This window comes from Columba livia, chromosome 13 (assembly GCF_036013475.1).
Source record: "Columba livia isolate bColLiv1 breed racing homer chromosome 13, bColLiv1.pat.W.v2, whole genome shotgun sequence".
NCBI classification, from domain to species: domain Eukaryota; kingdom Metazoa; phylum Chordata; class Aves; order Columbiformes; family Columbidae; genus Columba; species Columba livia.
Genome location: NC_088614.1, coordinates 522,572 through 535,482, shown reverse-complemented (window position 1 = coordinate 535,482; position 12,911 = coordinate 522,572). Strand labels below are relative to the sequence as shown.

The 12,911-nt window shown below is 43.9% G+C and overlaps 1 protein-coding gene across 2 annotated transcripts in view; it reads left to right on the top strand.

Annotated features, from left to right (window-relative positions):
* Positions 1-12,307, top strand: part of ITFG1 (integrin alpha FG-GAP repeat containing 1) — a 92,156-nt gene extending 79,849 nt beyond the window's left edge. For both annotated transcript variants that reach the window (XM_013367794.3, XM_065028580.1), the window contains exons 15-18: positions 3,641-3,765; positions 4,592-4,674; positions 6,028-6,145; positions 10,009-12,307. In XM_013367794.3, the coding sequence (XP_013223248.2) occupies positions 3,641-3,765; positions 4,592-4,674; positions 6,028-6,145; positions 10,009-10,068 (386 nt within the window). In that variant the 3' untranslated portion in view covers positions 10,069-12,307. The remainder of the gene's footprint in view (positions 1-3,640; positions 3,766-4,591; positions 4,675-6,027; positions 6,146-10,008) is intronic.
* Positions 12,308-12,911: the final 604 nt, after the last annotated feature.

Here is a 12,911-nt window from a genome sequence, read left to right as displayed (position 1 = left end):
GAAGGTTTTTATGGTTCTCAGATGTTCATCTTGTCATTCTTAACTATTTGTTTGCAATTCTAAGTGGAACATGTGAGTAACCATCAAACTGTCACGGAACTGATGACAGATATAGGTGGAGTAAAGCGAGAAGTAGACTCAAAGATCTGTCTGTAGTTCAGCTTTGAAGGCAGCTAGAACCTTCGATATGCTGTCATCCCGCGTCCCGCTCAGCTGCTATCTCCCAGATTTAAAGGCAAATAAATAAAAGGTATTGCACATTTTCTGCTTGCTATGTAGAAGCAAGCATTCCTTTCTGACCTTTGCAAATGATCTATTTACATCCTGAAGCATTTCGTTATCCTTATCTTAGTAGGCATGAGAACCGGTGTTAGTAGCCATTACATTATTCAATGCTTTTAGGAATACTGGCTGCAATATCTGACTCTCTAACCTCTTCAGGGCTGACTGCACACCGGGGATGACTTTTTCTTTCATTTCCTTTAATTTAGCTGACATTTATTTCATTTGTATGGTGAAAGAAAAAAGGAGATCTCAGTTGCTGTCTCCTCATAATCCCGAATATTTCACTCAAAAGTCATTCTATAAGCTTTTTGATGTTAAATATTACAGCAGAATCTTCTTCTTTTGGGAAAAGTTCCTCTGAATTCAGCATTAGTGAAGCAAGTTTTTAAAGAAAATGTTTTATTATGTTGTAGCATGCTCAAGTAATACATAACTTGTTTGGCTTTATAACTAAGTCAAATTTAATAAGCCCGCTATTGTTCCTTGCTACATTTCTATGGGTAACCAGTGCTTTCAGATATTATGTACTTACTCTGAAATACTCAAATTTTAGAGTTGGCAATTGAAACCTAGAGATTGAGCAATTTAGCCAAGAAGGTGTATGAGCAGCTGGTGACAAAGTGGGGACAGTCAGTGACAACGTGGGGACAGACTCCAGGCTCTAGTCCTGTCCCGTTATCTCCATTTCCTGGAAAATTGCCCATTGTGAGAGCAAAGCCCCCAGTGCCCTGAGCTGGGGATTCCCGAGCGGTGACACAGGACATTGACCTCCCAGCAGAGCAGGGAACTGCAAATCCACTTTGAATATTGCCACCTCTGCTTTCTGCGTGGAGAAAAAGTAAATGTCAATCTTTAGAACTGTTGTTTCTTTTGGCTAATAGCCTTTTAACTTAATAAAAAGGAAATGGCATCAAGCTGATTTTTTAGATCTCATCTAAGTGTATTTAGCTGACATGTATCTTGCCTTTTTAAATGAAATTATCATAGCTCTAAAACTACAGAAGTGCAGGATATTTACCTCATGACTAAACCTGCCCATCTCAAAACAAGTCTGACAGCACATGGCAAGCTGCTACCCAGAGAGACGCTGTTCAGAGAAACAGAACATAGGGTCATAGAATCACAGAATGGCCTGAGCTGGAAGGACCCACAAGAATCATGGAGTCCAATTGCTGTCCCTGCACAGGACACCTCACAGGTCACACTGTGTGTCTGAGGGTGTAATTATTGTATTGAATACAGGTTCAAAATTATCATCATCCCATGTACGAAGCAGCTTGTCCACCATAACAAGATGCAAAAGCTGAGGAGCTTCTGTGAGTAGGTGTCATCTCTCGGAGCTTTGATGCTCTGGACAGTGGCTCCCAGAGGATCCCTGGGCTCGCTGCTGGGGATCAGGGGCGGCCGTGTGCCCGTGTTCGTCTCCAGGAGCCTACAATGGGACCTGGGTTCTGTTTGATCTCAAAAGGATCACAGAATCCCAGAATGTCAGGGGTTGGAAGGGCCCTGGAAAGCTCATCCAGTGCAATCCCCCCATGGAGCAGGAACACCCAGATGAGGTTACACAGGAAGGTGTCCAGGCGGGTTGGAATGTCTGCACAGAAGGAGACTCCACAACCTCCCTGGGCAGCCTGGGCCAGGCTCTGCCACCCTCACCCCCAAGAAGTTGCTTCTCACCTTTCAGTGGAACCTCCTGTGTTCCAGTTTGCACCCATTGCCCCTTGTTCTGTCACTGGTTGTCACCAGAAGAGCCTGGCTCCATCCTCCTGACACTCCCCCTTTCCATATTGATCCCCAGGAATGAGTCCCCCCTCAGTCTCCTCTTGTCCAGCTCCAGAGCCCCAGCTCCCTCAGCCTTTCCTCACACGGGAGATGCTCCACTCCCTTCAGCATCTTGGTGGCTGCGCTGGACTCTCTCCAGCAGTTCCCTGTCCTGCTGGAACTGAGGGGCCACAACTGGACACAATATTCCAGGTGTGGTCTCCCCAGGGCAGAGCAGAGGGGCAGGAGAACCTCTCTGACCTACTGACCACCCCCTTCTAACCCACCCCAGGTACCATTGGCTTCCTGGCCACAAGGGCCCAGTGCTGGCTCATGGTCACCCTGCTGTCCCCAGGACCCCCAGGATGTTTGGCGTTTCCCAAAGGTGTAGTTGGTGGTTGAACGTTCCCCAGCCGTGGCAGACACAGTGTGACCCGCGTGGCCACCGGCCCGGGGCTGGAGCACAAAGCGGCTCTGAGCTGGGCCATGGAGGGGATTGTGCAGAGGGAGGACAGAGCTGGCTGCCGACCCATCACAGAATGGGAATTCGGGTTCTTCCATTCACACTCTGTCACGTTTTGTCGCTTAACTTACAATGACCAATTTCAGGCATAATCTGTCCGGTGTCAAAGCAGAGAAAAATCCAACACTTAAAAAATACTGACCGTACATCATGTCTTTGTAAAAACTGTTTCTAGTGATGACTTAAGCCTGCTTGTGGTTGTCGTGTGTTCCTTGAACTCGATTCTATTGATCTGGTGAAGGGCTGAATTCACCACGATGCTGACGAGCTGCTGATACAATTCCTGCCGTGGAACCAGGTCACTTTGTAGAGAATGAACAAAGGATCTACACAGGATCTGAATCAGTTTGCCAGAAATCAAAAGATTACAAGGTTTTCATTTAAATGGAATAATCAGATACTTTTGAAATGGGATGTAAGTGAACCTGTTGAGAACCGCAACACTTGTTTGTTTCCCTACTGCCTTTTCAAGAAACAAAGAATGTTATTTTTCCCCTACAGTCCCACCTTCAATCATTACATTATTACAACATGCTCTCACCAGGACCTAACTTGCAACCCCTATAATCCTGTTTTCATTAAATCAATTTATTAGTTTAGAATTTGTGCATGAGAATTTACTTTGCAAATTTTGTGACACAAGAAAAACTGGCAGTTACCAATTAACGCTAATAAGTATTTAAATGAACCTTCACGTGCTGAGTCTGAGCTTGTAAATCAAGGGGGCAAAAGACTTGGCTCTGCTCCTATCAAAATAAATGTGGATAGCTGATTTCTTCTCAACTTGTAACAAACAGTAGATTCAAATTAACATGGAAATCGTGCTCAGAAGAATCTCTTACCTAGAAATGTAAAGCATTTAAGCTGTTCTCCAAGTGAGTGCCTGCGAGTAGTTTGAAAATGTGGAACTGAGCCTTTCAGAATTAAATTACCGTGCAGTTGGTTAAAATCTTTCCAGCATTTTTACTGCTGCCTCTGAAAGGTGCATTTGTGTAGCAAGTGGGTGGGTTTGGGGTAGTTGTGGTTTTCTCCTGGGATACTGACGTGGGCTCCTTGTCCCTCTGTCGGCAGCGGGCCAGCTCAGCCAGTCCGCACACTTCGCCCTCCAGCTGCCCTACAACGTGCTGGGCTTGGGACGCAGCGCCAACTTCCTCGACCACCTCTACGTGGGCATTCCTCGTCCTTCGGGAGAAAAGGTCAGTGGAGGTTTCAGATTGTCCAGCTAATGTTTATGGCGTTACCTTTCCTGGCAGAGTTTGGGTGAAAACACTGCTAGGGACAGTGGTTTGTTTTTCAGAAGCAAGAATATAAAACAATAAGCTTGAATACAGAGAAGTTTGCCGAAAAGAACTTTGTGTGCCTGGTTTTTGGGGTGTATGAGCTCTGAAGCCAACACTAGGACACCAAGATGACTGAAGGTGTCTGTAAATGTTAGCACAGATATCTGGTGCTTGTTTGTATGGTAAGTGTGTATTAGATCTCATGGTCTCGGCTGTAACACTTGCCTCGCATAATCCTTTCTGCCTCGCTGATAAAACCATGATCAGTGAGATGGAAGGTGGAGATTACCGTGTTTATCTAATCTGCAGATGAAACATTAAAGTAGGGTCCTGACCATTTGCAGTCTTCAAAGATCTGATGGTGCTACTTCAAAAAGCGAGGTATTTGAATTAGCTTACTGGGCAAATCCTGATTTGGATAATTGCTTTGCCTGCCTCCTTTGTAGCGTTGGTGCTTTTCTTCTTTCCCTATTATGTTATTGCTTTGTACATTTTAAGCAGACGCTGTGTTTCATGTCAGAAATAGTTACGTTGCTTTTTACTGGTTTTTTTTTGAAAGCACTTTGAGCTTTCAGAATAAAAGGTTTGTACAAACATGAGGGAATCATCACTTATATTTAAAATCCTTTTAAAAAAGCAACTGTTTTCTTGTTTCTCCTTTTGTATGTTTCAAGAGAGAATTCCTTTGCTTTTAAGTAAGTTGGTTTGTTAGAAATTGACATAGCCTTTGGTTTTCTTTCAGTCCATAAGAAAACAAGAATGGACAGCTATCATACCCAACTCCCAGCTGATAGTCATCCCCTATCCTCATAACGTTCCTCGAAGGTAACTTCGTTTTGATTTGCACTTCGCAAAATCCCATTAATACAGAGCTTAAACTAGGCGTTAGGTGTAGGTTTACAAATAGTCCCTCGTATAGAGAGTAAATTTCCCGAACAATGGCAGGGGAGGTGAGTTGTGCGGAAGGGACTCGGCAGAGCACTGTGCACAGACCCCGTGCCCAGAGACTATCACAGTCTGTTACCAGCTCATACAAACAATGAAAACCTATCGCCAGCTCGACTCCTGTGAACAGTAACATATTTGCTGGATTTACCAACATTCTTGTTGACAAATTGCAAGCACGGCAATGATTGAAGCAAGCGGTTTTGTTTCAGCAAACATGCAATTTCTGTCTGGTTACATCTCAAAGCTTTAGTTCCGCCCTTGCGAATGCGCTGTCTGCTGCCACAGGTATGAATGTTTCTCTTTAAGTAGAGGTGAACGGGTTGGTTACACAAGAGCTTGAATACCGAGTTCATTTTGCAATTAAAATGTTTATCCCGGAAAGAGCACGTTTCTCTCTTTGCTATTAGAGAAAACATTAGTCGCATATTCCAGCTGCTCTTTGCCGCTTGATCTACTAGTGAGGTCAGTTGCATTTATCATGCAGAAATGATTCTGGCATCAGTTTCAGCAGTTAATTTTACTATAGGACAAATATCAGTTGAGAAGTGATGTGCCACTTGGGTTGCTAATTAACAGCCGCAGTAATAACATCTGCCAGATCAAGAAAATTTACTTATTGTCTTGAGGTACTTAAAGGTATGTGTTATGCAGAAGTTTTTCTGTCATCCTTCATCTATTTTTGCTTGCCTATAAAGTAAGTGTATGGACACTGTAGAACAGCAGAGGATAGAATCCCCAGAAGCAATCAGATTTCCTACTGAACACTGCTTAAATGGATAGGCTTTTTTAGGATGGAGATGATGTTCGGTGCGAGGCCTCGGTGCTGCCACCGGTAGGAGCTGGGCTACAAAAGGTGTTCCCTGGGCCTCGGGACCCCACGGTGTTCGAGCAATGTCTTCCAGAAGTCCTTAACGTGCTTCATTTTGTTGCTCCTGCCATTCTCCTGCCATCACCAGCTGGTTCTGCCGCCCGCAGCCGCAGCTGGCCCTGGGTGAACCTGGGGCTGAGCTGCGCGGCCAGCGGGAGCCCCTGAATGTAATTGTGTTCAATCATATATTTCCAAGTAAACACCATTAAGCCTCATTCTCTAGGAGTAGGCACTAGTTCCTGTAGACCAGGTCATTACCTGCCTTACACTAGCAGGTTCGTTTAATCTTTATACGTTAAATCTGATTTCTGCTTCCCAATGGAAGGTATTAATGTTTCCGTGGATTTTCTTCTGTTGGACAGCTGGAGTGCCAAACTGTATCTGACCCCAAGTAACATTGTGCTGCTAACAGCTATAGCCTTAATTGGTGTCTGTGTTTTCATCCTGGCTATAATTGGCATATTACACTGGCAAGAAAAGGTAAGCTTAATTAACTACATTTTTTCTATATTTTCTATGCTATTTAACACTTTCTAATTTTCTACGGTGTTGTACATTGGCTTTTTTGAGTAGTTTTCTACTATACACTTTCTGACTCCGACTGCATTAATTCCCAGAGGGTGTTTATTATTAATTCAGTATTTATTGCAAGCTTAAAAATTGGCATTGTTTTTATTTAAGCTCTAAGACACTTAAAAAAGGAAATGAAGAGCAACACGGATAAGCTTTTGCCATTAAGCTGTTACTCTCAACTAAATGAGACGGTTTTGTTTCATACCTAAGCTTTCCTTTTTGCAGAGTTTAAGGGAGTACTGTTGTGGAACATGGCACATAAACTCAGTTTACTTGCAGTGAGTTCTGCTGGTAATCTAAAAATGAGGAACGCGTCCCTTTTTCTCAGTCTCTGCTGATTACACTGACATCAGCATTCAAGACTATAGGGAGCCAGTGGTGTACACATGGGCTGCTTTGCTCTGTGTGTCTGAATTATACATGCAGGGTATAGAAATCCATTGATTTTGAGAAGCATTTTGAAAGGGGCCTTTCATGTCACAAAAGAAACGCGTCCCCATTTTTCTTAACTATGCTCAGTTCGCAATCATATCCAACTGGCAGGATTGCCAATAAATGCTACTACGTACCCAAACCATAATCTTAGCTGTCAAATAAAATTACTGCACATTTTGACATGGTAGAGCTGTTTGTTATTTTGTGCTTGTGGAAATAAAATGACCTTGTTAAACATTCAGATAGGCTTTGCACATGCCTCATATTCAAATGGTATTTGTCAGTCTTTGCTCTTCAAAATGTTAAATGCAGTCTCCAAAACATCAGTAAAGCTGGGAATAAACCAGACAAAGCAAAGAAACACAAAGTTGGTGTGAGTGTACGGGGACACGCTGCTGATGGGAGCCAGGACTGCGCCGGGTCCAGCACTGTCTGCAACGCATTTCAGCAGCAAGAGCAACAGAACAAACACTTGGAGTGCAGGAAGGATTAACTACCTATCCTTCTGTGTGGAGAAATGGAGATTTAATGACAACATTTAAAATTATTCTTTGTGCAGTAGTTCTTGTATTGTAACTGAGTGCGCTGAGCCACCCCGCACCCATCAGTACACGGCACTGAAGAGCTGTTCTGCTTATATTATAAACTCATTCCCAACAGCTGCATCTTGCTTAAAATAGGCACAAATATTTGGATAAATTGTGTGCATTTTCAGGCTACTGTATAAACCTTTGTTAATTCCTATAATTTTCCAGTCCCCTCCTATTGATTTTTACCTTCCCAATTTTTAGAAAAATGGTTGAGGTACAGAACAAATCCGAATCTTGACCAAGGCTGTATTGCGCATCACCGACATGACTGGCAGTTAAACTCTGAAGTTCCTTGTTTCTAAGCTTGTTCCGGGTTTACTGCCTCTTCCTGTGATCCTCTCATAAATCCACTGTTCTGCCTGAATGCTGTTTGCCCTTCCAGATCTCTAGAGCACCTATAGCAGAGAAAGGAATGGGGATGTACAGGCAGCTACAACCTGTTCTTTCCCCAGAGGATGTATTTGATTGTACGCTGCGCTGGTTTATGTAGCAGTTAAAATAAACCACATACATTCACCTCTGCAGATAAGAAGTAGTGAGAGCCATTTGTCTACAATAGTTCTTATACAAGTATCATCCTGTTTAAATAACTGTAGGAGTCAGGGACAGTGTGTTGCTCTGTCATGCCATGGAAATTTGGATCCATTTAAAAAGAAGAGGTTTTAAACCTCAGTTACTAGTTTTTAGTTTTGATACATCAAATGAAAGATAAATTGAGGAAGAATTTGCACCATTATTCATCTGAGGACCTTGATATTCCCGTATTCTGTTTCTTCATAATGTGCTTTGTGGTCTTGAGCCCGGTCGTGGGAACACATGGGTGATAATACTGCTAGAGTATCCGTTACTGTCAAATTTGAAGCAGTAATTTTGTCAGGAAGCATACAAGAAATGGAGGGAAAATTGCTTTCTGAGCGAGGCTATAAAATTTCGTGGAAGGTGACGCGCATTTCAATGCGGGAGGGAGTACGGCGCTCCCCTCTTCCCACCAGTCTTGACATTCAGAATACTCCTGACATTGAGAAAGTCCTGCCAACCAGCCAGACTGATACATCTGAACTTCCCCCACAGCTCTGCTGCTGCCACGAGTGCAGCAAAACCCACAGGGAGTGGAACGGAGCTGCTGCCGCACGTACCGTGTGTGGTGAGGTCTCCGGGCTGGAGCCTGCGCAGCCGCCAGCCTTTCCTGGCACAGCACGCACACCAAACCCTACCTAGATTGTCATGTATATTGATAACCGAGATGCAAATCTGAATGCCCACACAGCCGCATACTGTAAAGGCTTTCCTTAATTTTACTCATCTGTGGAGGGTTTAGATTGCGGGGTGACAATCAAACCCTGGCAGGTGTATTGTTAACCTCCTCTCCCCGCTTCCCACTCAGCACAGGCAATCGGGAGGGAAAGAAGGACAGAGAAGAGAGCTGGAAACATTAAAAATGTTTTACTAATGCTACTAATAAAATAGAGAAAATAATACAAAATATACAAAACCAATCTGTAAAGTCCCAGCAACTGCAGAGCCGGCAACCAAAGTCCTGGACTGGACTCTGCAGCCAACCGGAGCTGGATTCAGTCTGTCACTGGCCTCAGTTCGCAGGGACGACTCGCAAGGTCCTCTGCTAATGTCGCCATAAGGAAAAGGGAAAAAGGGACGAGATCCTCGTGATCTCCCACTTTTATATGAAGTATCACATGAATGGGATGTTATACACAGTTGGTCAGTCTCTTGGTCACCTGTTTCTCGTTGCCCCTCTGGCGAGATGTGAATCTGTCCTTATCAATAACTTCTCATTCCATTGCTATGTTTACCAAAACATGTATCTCGTTCTCCAGGAAAATGCAGCTGATATGAAGCTTTAGCTGACAGGCTAATTCACTAAAAGAGAAACTTGTTTTTAACAAAACCAGGACATCATAAAAGAAAAATAAAAGTCATAAGCAAGCTAAAAAGCATTTAAATCTGCTTTGCTAAATTCTCTGATGCTGGGATTTACACATACTGGTCATCATGAGAAAACCCCTGTTTTCTAGAAAAGTTCAAAACTCCTTCAGTAAGGGCTCTGAGACTCGGAAGCCGCATTAGGACAGCAGGGGAGGCTCGTGGCGAGGACACGTTTGTACCCGTTACGTGGATTGTGGGTCCAGTTGAAATACGCTGCTTTTTCCCAAGCACTGTCCCAGCTGCTCCTCCAGCCGCTCAGTGCATGTAAACAGGCAGGGCAATGCATCCTACAGCATGTTCTCATCATCCACACCAAACCATGCAACGTTTTTAGCCTCCTTGGTGCTGCTAATTGCAGGTTGAACTGCCATCTTTGGCTGAATTTGGAGTTAACAGAAACTTTTTGAGATAATCTCCAGTGTAACAGATGACAGTTACAGTTACTCCAGAGTAATTTCATCTCGTATTTATAATGCAGACTAAATAAATGCATACTAGGAAACATTCTTCATTTTGTTGAAATATTCCTTTTAAAGAAGCATTGTTAGAAATAATAGAAAAGAATGGGTCATAAATACTAAAACAGCCGAGCATTAACAGCAGAAGCCGATTTTCAGTAGATTATTACTGTTTTAAACTGCCGTCATTTAAAAACTAATTATTGGGGCTTTTACTGAGCTTTTTGCCTTTTGTCAAATGAATGACCTGGAAAAAATCAGCCGTTCTCTGCCATTTGACAACGTGCTTCTGTACCCGTATCACTGGGCATCCACAAAGTGCTATTTCATTATTGTCTTTCAGAAAGCGGATGACAGAGAGAAGCGGCAGGAGGCTCATCGGTTCCATTTTGATGCCATGTGACATGCCTTAATATTTCTGAAGGAGCTGCTACTCATTTGCTTAATTGCAATACTAAGTTCTGATTTGTGAAATGATTACCGTGACATACTGCTGGTGTGCTATTTGTAAATGTTGCATTATTTGGTAGTTGTTTGGAAAGTATTAAAATTAGACCTGAATGTCTCCCAAGGCCTTTCTGTTAACAGACTGTACATAATAGGACTTGATCTTTATTTAACAGAACTGTACATTTATTTTTCTTAGTAAAGGGATCAAATTGCATGTACCGTTGTTTACGTACCACCCGTTCTTTAGTAACATTTGATAGAAAGAGCTGTGTAAATAAAGTGTAGCGTTTCAGTGAGCAGAATACTTTGTACCACCTGAATTGCTCTTGTCATTTGTACATTCCTGCAAAATAACCTGCATTTCTGAAAATCCAGCTTGAGTAGTTTCCCAGCTGACGCGGTCATTCGTTATTTTGATTGTACTCCATGGTGCTCAGCCTGAAGTATTCTGTATTCCTCTTTATTTACACCCGTCTGTGCAATAGTTAGAGGAAGCAGGGCCTGCAGATGTACCAGCGGCCTGCAGCGCCGGTGCAGCTGCGCAGCCGTCGCGGGGTGGATGCAGTATTTATGTGTGTTAGCTCTAGAGAGAACACAACGCATTAAAAAGTTAAAACCATAAAATGTATCAGCATTACATAAACTGTTTTCATAAGCAAACTATAACCATATTTATTTTAGGAAGGCCTAATGTTGTTATGAAAGGAACTTTTCATTTATTTATTCTATTTATAAGAAAGGTCAGGGATTTTTTTGTTTGGTTTTGGTTTTAAACAAGTTTGAAAGAAACATTTTGGAGCGGCAGGAGAATGAGGATTGACTCCCTAACATTCATTGCTAAAGGATGAGATACGTGAAGATTAAAGTAAGAATACAATAGGTCAGTCAGAATAAGCCATGTATGTTATCTGTGTGCACTCCTGTGCCCGGGTGTCATGAGGATGTAACAATCACATCAGGCGAGTAGCTCGACTTCATATATTTACAATGGTGACAAAGGTGCAATTGCTCAGTGTGCTTTGGATCTTGGAAGAGTCTCAAAATAATCATGCTTTAATTTAATAGTTATTCAGGACAGGACAGGACAGACAGGATGGACAGGACAGGACAGATAGGACAGGATGGACAAGCCAGGATGGACAGGACAGGACAGCCAGGCCAGGACAGACAGGACATGACGGACAGGACAGGACAGACAGGACACGACGGACAGGACAGGACGGACAGGACAGGACAGCCAGGCCAGGACAGACAGGACACGACGGACAGGACAGGACGGACAAGCCAGGACAGACAGGACACGACGGCCAGGACAGGACGGACAGGACGGACTGGCCAGGACAGACAGGACACGACGGCCAGGACAGGACGGACAGGACGGACTGGCCAGGACAGACAGGACACGACGGCCAGGCCGGCCAGGCCAGGCCGAGCTGGTCCTGTTCCCCCGCTCACCCTCAGCACCTGCCCCCGCGGCAGCACCGACCCGTCCCCACAGCAGCACCACGTCTGAAAGTCCCGACAAGAGCCGAGAAGCGCTCTGCCAAGCCATGGGCTTTACCAGGGATTTCCAACGTGAACTGGTGAGATTGCAGTAAAGGAGACTTGCACCTGACACCCTGTGACCACTCGGGACAGCACCTTTCCTTCCTGCACGCCTTCCTTAGAGTGGTGTGAAAAGGTAAGATTTCTGAGATAAATACTTCACGCTATGGGACTTTTTAAACCGCGTTGATAGAGTTTGCTCCCGACAGCAACAGCAATAACAGGTTTCCCAGCTCAGAGAAGCAGGATCCAGCACATCGTCCTGTCTGTGTCAGACGGTCGCGGAGTGTAAGGCCGAGCGCACAATGCCGCCGGGGCAGCAACGTTGGCTGTAGCCCAATATAAAAACCATAGATTACCCTCCTTATGTTTTTTGGAAAAACAATTAGGAACTAAATAAGCTCATGCTGACATTTAAGCTGTTCTCAAATTAACAACAATGAACTTGGTATCTTTTGCTTTAAGGTGTTTTGCATGCTCCGTAGCGCATCATTGCATCGCTTTGTATACCATACATTGTTGGTACGTTAATAGTTTTCTTCTAATAAAGTTTACCACAGGTTCTAACTACTCGTAGTTTGGCTCACGCCACTATATGCACACTTTTTTGAATGAAAGCATTAAATATTGTTAAACCTCTTGTCAAAGGTTTCATGTCGTACTTTGGTTTTCTGTTCTATAAGCATCACAAAGAGGTTTGAGTAGGGTTGTTACCCGTCTACCGGGGAGTTTAAGAAGGCGACACACAAAGTGTAGTTCCAGGTGATCATCACAATAACCGAGAAGTGAGAAATAGTTGTGATGCAGCGTTTTCCCAGCCGTGTCCCTGCCTTTGGAACGGCTGCAGCGCCACATCTCACCTATGGAAAAACACTGGTGATGTGCCAACTGACAGATGGCTGCTGAAACACCATCTTTCTTTGTTCTCATTTTCCATTAGGAGCTTTACGACTGAATCTTCCTACCAGATTTATCATTAATGCACTATAATCCCCCAAGAAAAGACCCAACTTTGCTGCTGCAGATTAATGGGCATATTCTGTAGAGCACGAGAGGAGAGGGAGGGACGGAGGAATCCCGTGGCGAGCCCGTCGTAACACACAGCGTTAGTAGAAACATTCACTACGACTTGTTGAAAACTCATCCCTGTAAATGCACTGAGTGAGTTCAGGACCTTTGTAACTGCTTTCGAAGAAACAGAACAGCAGAAGTCAGTCCCAAAGTTTCTACTACATTATAATCACCAGCGCT